This window comes from Dasypus novemcinctus, chromosome 13, assembly GCF_030445035.2.
Source record: "Dasypus novemcinctus isolate mDasNov1 chromosome 13, mDasNov1.1.hap2, whole genome shotgun sequence".
Lineage (NCBI taxonomy): Eukaryota > Metazoa > Chordata > Mammalia > Cingulata > Dasypodidae > Dasypus > Dasypus novemcinctus.
The window spans coordinates 81,649,530-81,661,855 of NC_080685.1; the positions used below are offsets into that span (position 1 = coordinate 81,649,530).

At 33.0% G+C, this 12,326-nt stretch overlaps 1 protein-coding gene across 2 annotated transcripts in view; it reads right to left on the reverse strand.

Annotated features, from left to right (window-relative positions):
• The window catches only part of F13B (coagulation factor XIII B chain), a 46,700-nt gene extending 38,000 nt beyond the window's left edge, over positions 1-8,700 (reverse strand). For both annotated transcript variants that reach the window (XM_012518763.4, XM_058274912.2), the window contains exons 1-2: positions 8,565-8,700; positions 3,880-4,080 (exon numbers count right to left, since the gene is read on the reverse strand). In XM_012518763.4, coding sequence (XP_012374217.1) covers positions 3,880-4,080; positions 8,565-8,628 — 265 coding nt within the window. In that variant the 5' untranslated portion in view covers positions 8,629-8,700. The remainder of the gene's footprint in view (positions 1-3,879; positions 4,081-8,564) is intronic.
• Positions 8,701-12,326: the final 3,626 nt, after the last annotated feature.

Consider the following 12,326-nt stretch of genomic DNA (forward strand, 5'->3'; position numbering starts at 1 on the left):
TGAAAGCTAATTACCACTAGACATATGGAAGGAATAGAGAGAAGACGCTGACACAACAGAAACACAAAGGATAATAAGAGGATACCATGAACAACTGTATGCCAACAAATTAGAAAACCTATATGAAATGGACAAATTCCTAGAAATGCAGGAACAACCTATACCAACTCTAGAAGAAATAGATCTCAACACAACAGTTTCAAGGAAAGAGATTGAATCAGTCATCAAAACCTTCCAACAAAGAAAAGCGAAGAACCAAATCGTTTCATAGGTGTATTCTACCAAACATTCCAGGAAGAATTAATACCAATCTTGCTCAGACTCTTCAAAAAACTCAAGAGAAGGGAACATTACACAACTCATTTTATAAGACTAACATTATCCTAATACCAAAGCCAGAAAAAGATATTACAAGGAAAGAAAATTACACACTAATTTCTCCTATGAATATAGGTGCAAAATTCCTAAACAAAACACTAGCAAATAAAATCCAATTGCACATTAAAAGAATTATACACCATGAACAAGTGGTAAGTGGTACTTATCCCAGGAATGCAGAGTAGTTCAACATGAGAAAATGCTATTAATGTAATATACCACATTAACGATATGAAGAGAAAAATCACATGATCATCTTGATTGATGCAGCAAAGGCATTTGACAAAATCCAGTGTCCTTTCTTGATCAAAACACTTTAAAAGTAGGAATAGAAGGAATGTTTCTTAAAATGATAATAGGCCATATGGCATATTCATATGGCATATATGAAAGAAAAAAATCCCTGTTAACATAATACTCAATGGTGAATGATTGAAGGCTTTCCTGCTAAGATAAGGAACAAGAGAATGATGCCCACTGTCTCTACTTTTTTTCGTCATTGTACTGGACATTTTAGCCAGAGTAATAAGACAAGAGTAAGAAATAAAAGACATCCAAATTGGAAAGAAAGAAGTAAAACTTTCCTTATTTGCAAATGACATGATCTTATATACAGAAAATCCTAAAAATTCACAAGAAAACTACTGGAACAAATAAACAAAATTCAGCAAAGTGGTGAGATACAAAACCAATCCCCAAAATCAGTAGTGTTTCTATACACTAGTAATAAATAATATGAAGAGGAAGTCAAGAAAAAATTCCACTAAAAGAATCAACTACCTAGTTATAAATCTCTCCTTCTTATTCCTACTAAATACAACTAAAGTCCCTTGATATCAAAGAAACCATCTAGAGATATCAGAATCCAAGGAATGACATAGAAGTGAATTCCCTGATATATATTTTTTTCTTTTTTCACCTCATATATTCTGAAACAGGTACTGGAGAAATTGGCAATCCAGAAAGGCCAACAAGAACAGACCAAAAAAGGATGTAAAGGTCTTATATATGGAAAACTACAAAACTTTGTTAAAAGAAATCAAAGATTTAAATAAATAAAAGAACATTCCATTCTCACAGATTGGAAGAATAAATATATATTTACATATTGTCAAGCCAAACCAACTTGAAAAAGAAGTGCAAAGTTGGAGGACTCACATTTTTTTCACTTTAAAACTTATTGCAAAACTGCAGTGGTCAAAACAGCATGATAGACATGTAGACCAATGCAATCAAATTGAGAGTTCAGAAATAGATGCTCACATCTGTGGCCAAATGATTTTATACAAGACTGCCAAGTGCACTCAATTGGGAAAGAATATCTGCTTCAATAAATGATCCTGGAAGACCTGGTTATCCATATAGAAAAGGGTTAAGGAGGACTCTTACCTCATACCATATACAAAAAATTAACTCAAAATGGTTCAAAGACCTAAGTATAAGAACTAGGAGTATAAAACTCCTAGAAGAAATTGTAGGCAAGCATCTTCAGGATCTTGTGTCAGGTAATGGTTTTATACCCAAAGTACTCACAGCAAAAGAAAAAATATATACATGGGAACTCATCAAAATGAAAAACTTTTGCATCAAAGGACTTTATCATGAAAGCAAGATGACGTTCTACTAAATGGGAGACAATATTTGGAAACCACATATCTGATAAGGGTTTAATAGATAAAGAAATCTTATAATTCAACAATAAAAAGACAAACAACCCAATTAAAAACTGGGCAAAGAACTTGAATAGGTATCTCTCCAAAGATATACAAAGGGCCAAAAAGTACAGGGGGGGAAAAAAACACTCAGCATCATTTGCTATTAGGGAAATACAAATCAAAACCACAATTTATGTCATTTCACACTCTCTACAATAGCTATTATTTTTAAAAATGGAAAATTACAGGTATTGCAGATGATGTGGTGAAATAGTAACACTTATTCTTGGTTAGTTGGAAATATAAAATGGTACAGCTGCTATGGAAGACAATTGGCAGTTCCTCAGAAAGTTAATTATGGAATTACATATGACCTGATAATCCCATTTCTAGTTACATACCCAAAAGAAATGAGGGACTCAAATAGATACTTCACACTGATGTTCATAGTGACATTATTCACAGCTGCCAAAAAAATGGAAGCTGATGAATATCCATCAACTGATGAATGGATAAATAAAATATGGTATATACACATAATGGAATGTTATTCAGTCATAAAAAGGAATGAAGTTCTGATACATGCTATAATATAGGTTAACCTTGAAGACATCATGTTGAATAATATAAGCCAAACGCAAAAGGACAAATATTGCATGATCTCACTGATATGAAATAATTAGAATAAGAAAATTTATAGAGTCAGAAACTAGAATACAGGTTAATAGAGGGCATAGATGGGGTAAGGAATGGGGAACTAATGCTAAAATCATAGAGTTTTTATTTAGGTTAATTGTAAAGTTTTAGTAATGGATGGAGATAATTGTAGCACAATATTGTGAAAGTAACAGCACTGAATTATGTATTTGAAGATGATTAAAAGGAGGAAACTAGGTTGTGTAGGTATTACTAGAATAAAAATTTACAAAAATAAACCATATAAGTGTAAGAAAAAAAAGAGAGAACGGTCACCTGACCCAATGGAAAACATTTCGTAAGTTGACTAGTGACTTATAGCATAGCCTGATGTGAAATTGATCCAATTCCCTTCTCAAATGTTGAACTCAAAATTCAGAAAAAAAAAATTCTCCATGGTTCTTATGAGAAAAGAAGCAGGCACACAAAGGAGAGGTGTTTCTTCAATGATAAAACATAACAAATAATGTTGGTATTTCCTGAGGCTATTGTGTTAAACACTTTTCTTGCTTCTATGCACAATTCTTCCTATAAGTTCCTCATTACTTAAACTAACTCATTTGGGTTTCTGTTTCTTACAATGTCATAAATAACAATTTCAGTAATTACCTTTCTTCTTATTACAGGTTATTTTTCAAAGGAAAGAAAGAAAAACAGCATCTTAATGTGACATCATTATTTACAGAATTCCAGATCACCTTATCTTGTAGAAATACAGCATACTAATAATTTTGTTCTTATCTATATAAAAGGTTTAACCGCTTGCCTTATTTTATCAGACATTTATTTTAAAAATTAGTTTATGTGATCATTAAAAATATTATGATTGTTTTGCAAGTTCACAATATCTATAACAAAAATACATTAAAAAAATAGTACGAGTTGGGGGAAAAATACACCAAATGTAAGATAAGGAATATAGTTGGTAGTAATATTTTAACAATGCTCTTGCATAGTTTGTAACAAATATTTCACACCAATGCAAAGAGTTGGTGGAGGGGTGATGTATGAGACCCTTGTGTGATCTTATGTATGTTTATTTTGTAAGTTTGCAATCTTTACTATTCACTTATTGTTTATGTGTGTTCATGTATGCATGATATAATTTAATTATATATATATATTATGGTGACAAATTCAGTTGACTTACTGAAGCACCTCAGTTCTGGAGACCAGCCTTCTGCAGTGCAAGTGCTTTGCTCTTCTTGTTTCCCACGTTCAGTTGTATAACCAGCCAAGCAGGAGAATGGCAATTTTTTGTGTATGCCCATTGGAAAGTAATAACTTTTAAAAGTATAGAAATATTGAGCAATTCTTCCATTTTCTACATTAGGAAAATCACAGACTTTCTCTGAAATGAGTAAATATAAAGCTGAAAATTGAAACACATCTAAAACCATTAATTTGAAGTCAAGCAACAATGCATTTTTAAGTTAAAGGTTCTTTTACAGACATTTCAGAACTTAATTTTTATTCTCTATCTTTTTAAAGAGCTTTTGGGGCAATCCTAGCATTCCGTTTCTTTTTCAATTAGAATTAATCTGCCTGCAGCCCTAACAGTTAAGATAAAACTGGATAGGCCACTACTTCAAGGAACCTTTCCCTAACTTTAGAAAAGCACATTCTGGAGACTGGAACTATAATGTGAGCCACAAAAGTAATTTAAAAAATTTTAGAAACCACCTTAATAAAAAATAAAAAGAATAGGTGAAGTTAATTTTAATAATACATTTTATGTATCTCAGCACATCAAAATATTTTTTATCTTATTAAGTCTTTGTAATCTGGTATGTATTTATACTTACAAAATATCTCAATTTGGACAAGCCACATTTGAAATGCTCTATACTTAATGTGGTTAGTGGCCATCATATTGGACAACATGGTTCTGGAATATTTGAATTTTCCTTGAGAAATATAAACCCACAGAATTTTTAAGTAAATAGCATTTTGTATTTTTAAGAAAGAGACAGTGAATTTAAAAAATAAAATATTTGAGCAAGAACTTCATAAAACAAGTTATTTACATGACTAGAAGTCCAGCAAAAAGTACTAGACTTTATTACTTGAAAGGGAAGTACAAGACAGTATGAAATAGTACTATATACCCACTGGAATAATGAAACTAAAGGGCAGACTATGCCAATGATTGACAAAGATGTGGAGAAACTAGAACTCTGATAATACTGCAAGTGAGTATAATTGGTGTTACTACTTATGGGGAAATAGTTTGGCAATATTTATTAAAGCTGAACATACACATACCACAATGCTTAATAGAAAAATATACATATGTGCACCCAAAAATATAAAAGAATATTCATAGCAATATTGTTCATAATAGCCCCAAACTGAAAGTAACCTAAATGCCCATTAATAGCAGACCAGATAAATATTAATACATTTAGGATATGCCTACAGTAGAATATTAAACAGCAATAAGAATGAATGCATGCTGAATCTCATAAACATAATATTGTGTGAAAGAACTCAGACACTCATGAGTACATATTGTATGCATTTAAGAAAATTTTAAAAGAGGAAAATGGAATCCATGGTAATAGAAATTAGGATGGTTACCTTTGGGATTTAGTGCTTGTAGGAAGTTTCTGGGGTGCTGTTAATATTCTATATCTTGTTCTGGGTGATGTAAAATTTTGTGAAACTTATATAGGAATATCTTATGATTTGTACATTTTCTACTTATAAGTGTATATTATACTTCAATTAAAACATTATTTTTAAAAATTTCTATCTTCACTGGAGACCTAAAATCATAAAAATACTTAAAAGAAGGATCCTTTGAGCAACCCCAAGGGGTTGTGTTGAGAGCAGTCATGTGGGATTACTCTCTTCCATTCCTGTTGATCACTGCCTATTCTACTGCTACCATTAAACATAAAATAATAGCAGTGCCCAAACCAGGGCTGAGGGAAACGGGCATAGCATGGGTGAGTAACAAATATATTTTCAGAGTGTGATGAAGGGGAGAAGCAGATAAAAATCATGTGCAGGGTGGTTGCCATCTGTTGAGAATTCTTCTCAAGCACCAGGAAACTACAATGAAAGTACCCTTCAAAAGAGCAGTACTGGGGAGGATTTACAAGGAGATTCCCTGAGGGCAGCACTCGCTTGACAGTGAGAGGCAAAAAACTGGTGGTGAATCCTAGACTGTGACTTCAAAGACTCTCGAGTCACGGCATCTGCTTTCACCTGGAGGTGCACATTACCTGTCAAGAAAGCTAATGTGCCTTGGGGAACACGAATTCATGAAAGAAAAAATAATAGGAAATTCAAGGAGCTCAACTACAGTAAAAGAAAGTCAACAAACTGGACAATCAATGGGAGATCAAGCAAAATTAATGGAAAAAATAGATCAAGAATTTTAAATTTACATAGTAAGTATCCTTAAATAGAAAAGGTACTTGAAAAGAGAGCAGGAATAAATTGTTACAAAGAAGAAACATGCATAAATACTGACTATGGAAATATTATAGTTGATGTAATTAACCAGAAAATAACAAAATGGTTGTAGCCAAATTACTAATGGTTCAGTTTAATATAATATTAAAATACCATAATTGAGGGCATTTGGGCCTCCATGATGCACAATTCTGGGGCACCATTTATACCATTTGACCAGAGAGGGGAAAACAAAAGAGAAACTACAAGTAAGGCAAAGTTTTATTAATATGATTGCATCAAAATTAAGAATTTTTTTCAATGAAAGGTACCATTGACAAAATTAACACAAATATAATGCTTAGCAAGGAGAAATTTCCAATGTCTCAAACTGATAAGAAGTTGAAATGTATAGTCTTCAAAGAGTTCCCACAATAAGTAGTTAAAAAGGAAGAAAAAGCAAAAGTGGTCAATAGATATAAATAAGGAAATCACAGAAGTCTAGACAACTATCAACTAAATGAAGAGATATACAAAAGTAATTGCTAGGAATCAAAGATTAACAAATTAAATAAAAATGAGATACCATTTTATAATAAAAAAAATAGAAAATATCACAAAGTTGGGTAAGATGAAGTTTTGGTGAGGATGATGGGAAACAATAACTCACACCCTCTCTAGGAGACATGTGATTTGAGATATTCTGGAAAGTAATCTGTCAGTACTTACAGAAATCAAGTGCAAGAATCGATCCAACAATCCTTCACATGAGTAAACACAGGCCAGAAAATTCTCACAGAGGTGATGAGGTGATTATGGGACAGTATTTGCTTCAGAGTTATTTGTAGTTAGGACAAAATTAAAGGTAACTAATACATCTATCAGTATGAGAGTAGATAAGTAAAATGTATGATACAATGCAGCAGTTAAAAGTAACACAATAGATTTGGTAGCTTGGTATATATTTAAGCAGTATTGAATAAAGTAAAACAAAAGAAGAAAAAAGAAAATCTATAGCAAGCTCTCATTTATGTGAATTTAAAATGCATACATAAAACAGGACTCACATTTTACAAAGCTATTTACATATTTAAGGACATATCAAAAATGTTGTAGTGGGTCCTAGTTTGTAGGTGAGGGAAATGAGGTCGGGGATCAGGGAAAATGGTGAAAACAAGGTGTAAATAAAGCAAAAGTGAGACCTTTCATATACCAATGATGATTGTGTGCTATGAAATGAGAAGTAACTCAATTCTTGCCCCTGAAGTACCCAGGTGGTATAGGGGAGAACATGAGGCAAGAGATCAAGATCCCTGTCCCCAAGCAGTTTATAGTTTGTTTGTGTGAGGTAAAATCATAGCCATATAATTATTATAAAATTAGCTAGAATATTGCAATGTCTTCATGGCATAGACCATAGAAGAGTATATGAGCTGATTCATATTTAGACAGAAAAATAAATCCAAAGGAAATTATTCCTACAAAAATTATCCCATTTTGAAAATAAAGGTATCAAATAAGATAAATTCTATTTCTCTCACTTTCAGAATTTTAATTGCTTATCTTTTCTTTGGGGTGGGGTGTTGAAGATACGTAGTAACATATTCCACTAAAAGGCAATTCTCCAAGGTGTTTATTTTAGAAAAGCCTTACTGTTGTGCTTTCCTACTTTGCATATTTATTCTTACTAACAGTTAATGATCTGTGTGGCTTCTTAACCCTACAGTCTAATAACTCTGATAACTGTTCCTGTATACCCCACACTTGTACATTTCGCCCACCTCTCTTTCTCACAATAATTCTGGGCTATTGTATAGTTATGTTGTCAACAGAACTTCATTGCCAGAGCAGTCCTCCTTTATACCTATTGTCCCAGTGTATTAATAGAGCCCGCTTTCACGCTCAAAACTGTCCTTGTTTAGATAATTAATTAAATGATCACCTTACTAATCACTCCTTAATGAGTTCAACCAATGAATAAGCCATTGGAATAAAATTCAAAGTGTCAAGAGTCCAAAATTTTGCTGATAAATTATGGTTATTTCTTCTTCAAAGTTCCCACATTAAGCTCTCACCTTATGAACAAAGAATTAAAGTTGTACAACTTTTGACAAACTTAGGAAAGGATTCTAGCATGAATTAGAATTAAAGTTAGCACATAACTTCTAGACAACAGTGCTTAGCCTGAAAATTATTGAAACTATTTAGAACCTGGTCTCCTATCTCCCCAAAAGTAGAGATATAGAGGATTCTTTTTTTTAAGTTATGCTAACATAAGAAAAGGAAACATTCTGCCTAAATATTATAAGAAATATTTATAAAGAAGTATGTTTTATAAAATAAGTTTAAAATATATTAAAACTTAAGTTGTATGAATGTTAGACTTTCCACTTGCATTTTTTGCAGTACAAAAAACTGAAGAATTAATTTTACCTTCTGCATAGAGTTCGCCTGAGGTGATTAATATGATGGTTAAAACCAAATCTTTCCACTTCATCTTCAGTGTTGTGCCTAATATTTTAAGAATTCTAAAGCATTATGAATTCCTCATTAAGTACACAATCCTTCTCTTGAAACAAAGTTAAATATTTACAACATCAGTCAAAGTCCTTCTGTAACAAGCTTTGTATTTCATTTAAAATATTTTTTAAATAATACTAAAATAATGCAACTCTATTATTGGCATTACTTTTCATGCTACAGTCCAATAAGGGTTTTATAACCAATTAGAACAACAATAGTGAAACATCATAATTAACTGACTACATAAAAAAAAAGAAAAAAGAAAAAAAAACAGGATAAATGCTCAACTTTGTTTGACGGTTTCAGGTCCATAGAGTAAAGTTCACTTGTGGACACTGATTTCTTTACCTCCACTGGTCAAGTCAAGAAATGAACTTAGGAACATGAGATAACAGATACCTAATGTTAAAAATATGGTGGTATCAAAATTGCTCAGCTTAAAGAGAAAAATTACCTTAATCATCTCTCGCAATGATATTATAATAATAATGATAATGATATTTAACATTACAGTCTGTACACTGTGTCAGGTGATGGAGATAAGCATTGTACTATGTTATAATTCAGTTATAAAAATGTGTTAGCGTCCACTCTGTTTCAGGTCATGTTCTAGTTTTGGGGTATATAGCAGTGAAGAAATAGATTACTATTCCTTCCCTCATGAATTTACATTCTAACGGGTTTTAATTTAAACACAAAATAGTACTGTGAGGTGGAAACTATCACTGTCTGAATTTTGTAACTTTTTGCTACAAAATATTGACAGAAAAGCTCACATACCAAAATGTACAGATCAATGGATTCTCACAAACTGAACACTTCTGTAAAATCAGCACCCAGAACAAGATACACAACATACCAGCACCCAGAACTCCCAGCTACTACCACCACCAGGACCACACCCAACATTAAATATAATCTTTCATTTTTAGCAGCATAAGACAGTTCTACCTGGTTTTATACTACCTAAAAGGAATAATTTAGTATATATTATTTTATGTCTGGCTTCTTTTGTTTAAGCATTCTGTTTGTGAGATTCATCCAAATCTGGGGGATATAATCAATAATTTCTCTGTTTTGCCTTTGTGTAAATATTCCACAATAATTCGTTGTGTGAATATGCCACAAATTATCTATCCACTCTCTTTTTCATGGGTTATTCAAATGGGTGACTTCCAATTTGGGGATATACATGGCCTCTGTTTATTTTTAGAGCCTTTTATAATCTGAAAATTTTCATACATACCTCCAACCTAGATTCTACCATTAACATTTTACTATACTTTTAAAAACACATATTTATCCATCTATTTGCCCATCTCTCTTTTTTTTTATTTTTATAATCTTCAAAGTAAATTACAGCTCTCTGTGTATGTGCCCTTAAATACTTAGGCAAACATATCATTAACTAGAGCTCAATATTTGTTTATGGCTTATTCTTTTGATCTGAATTTTACAAAGGAATGCAAAAATCTTATGTTACACTGTATGAAACTTGAGAAATGCACACCCCCATGTACCTCAAACCATTACACTTTACTATCGTCCAGGAAGTTCCCTGATCTCCTTCCCAAGCAGTCCTACCTCCACTTTCTTTAGGTAATCAGTGTTCTGATATTTCAACCCTACATATTATTTGCCTGTTCTAGAAGCTCATATAAGTGGAATCATGCAACATGCATTCTGTCTTGTAAGGCTTCTTTCACTCAGTATATTGTTTTGATATTCACCCATGTTGTGTGTACCAGTAGTTTGTTCCTTTTTAATGTTCAATTTCACAAAAAAAATATAATGAAGCTTAGAAGGTATTGAAGTTGAAGAAACTTGTCAACAATCACATAGATAGCAAGTATTGGAGCAGAATTCAAAGGGAGACCTTTTTTAAAAAGGCAAAATAAATATCTGCTGGAGAAGTCACAGGCACATGCTAAGTGGCCATCTCTATGCTGTTGCCTTGCCCCCTGCTGCCCGCACCTCTTCTTTTATTGTAGGACAGTGTTTCAGTCTATTTCCATTCCATAACCTGGGGGAGATGATAAGTCTAATGAAAGGGCCCAACCAGACCTTAAACTGGGAAAGCAGAACAGGCAGCCCCCAATATTAATCAAGGCAGGAATTCTCAGTGGCAGGACGCTCTCCCACAAAGGTAGATAAATACCACTCAAATAACATAGATTTGTCTTTCTTCTCCCATGCAAAGTGGTGCCTGTAGAGGTGGCATCTATTGACACCAACCCGAGCAATATTTTTTTGTTTTCTGTTTTTTTTGGAGGTAGGTACCAGAGATTGAACCCAGGACCTCGTACATGGGAAAAAGGTGCTCAACACACCCCTCTGCTCGTTTGATCCTTTGTGCTGTGTACGTTCAAAAAGGGAACAATTAGCTGAAAATTTCTTTTGTGCCTGAGCATGTGTTCCCACAGCGCACCGGCGCACCATGGACAACTTGTTACCCAATATCTACATATCAAAATTAAATATCTAAGTTTTTAATGAATTGACAGTTCCTAGTTCCTAGCCACTTTGGAAAACAGTCAGGCAGTTTCTTACAAAGTTAAACCAAGTCTTACCATATGACCCAGCAACTGCACTTACTAATCACTGCTTGCCTTAGTGTTTTGAAAACTTATGTCTACATCAAAATACACACACAAATGTTAATAGCAGCTAAATTCATAATTTGTCAAAACTTAGAAGCAACCCAAATGACCTTCAGTATGTGTTAATCCATACAATGGAGTATGTTTCAGCAATGAAAAGAAAATGAACTATCAAGCCACAGCAAGACATGGAAGAAACTGAGTGAAAGAAGCCAGTCTGGAAAGGCTACATACTTGTTATTCAAACTAAATGACATTCTGGAAAAGGCAAAACTATAGAAACAGTAAAAAGATCAGTGGTTGCTAGAGGCTGGGAGGAGGGATTAAGGGATGAATAGGTCCAGTACAGGGTGCTTTTAGGGCAGTGAAACTATTCTGTAAACTATTGTAGTGTTGGATACAAGACATTTTCCATTTGTCAACATGGATAGAACTCTACAACATAAGGAGGGAAGCCTGATGTAACTATGGATTTTAATTAATAATAATGTATGAGTGTTGGTCCATTGTAACAAATACACCACACGAATGCAAGATGTTAATAATAAGGGAAACTGTGCAGTACAGGGTGAAGGGTGGGAGAGCTGGTATACAGGAACTCTATATTTTCTGCTCAACTTTTCTGTAAACCTAAATCTGCTCTTAAAAAGTGAAGTCTTTTTCCAAAAGTTACTAGTATCTATTAATTCTTGTAAAAATAGTAAATGTGTTACATTTTAAACTAGGAAGTATTCTTAATGGTTCAAAAATTATTAAAATAGATTTTATTACAGGTGAGAATACTTCAACATAGCTGAAAAATACTTATAAAAAAACCAAAAATAATACATTTACATGACACAAACTTCAAAGGGTATAAAGTAAACAGTCTCCCTCCCATACCTGTCCCTCAACCACCCAGTCTCCTTCTCTAGGAAGCAAACAATGTCCTTAGTATCTTTTGCCTTTATTCAGTTTTCTTATGCATAGCCATGTAAAAGGAAAATATACCTTGTTTTGCTTTTGTTTTTCTTCACCTAACAGTATATATTGGAGTTTGCTCCATAGCAATGCTTAAATTCCTTCAATTGCT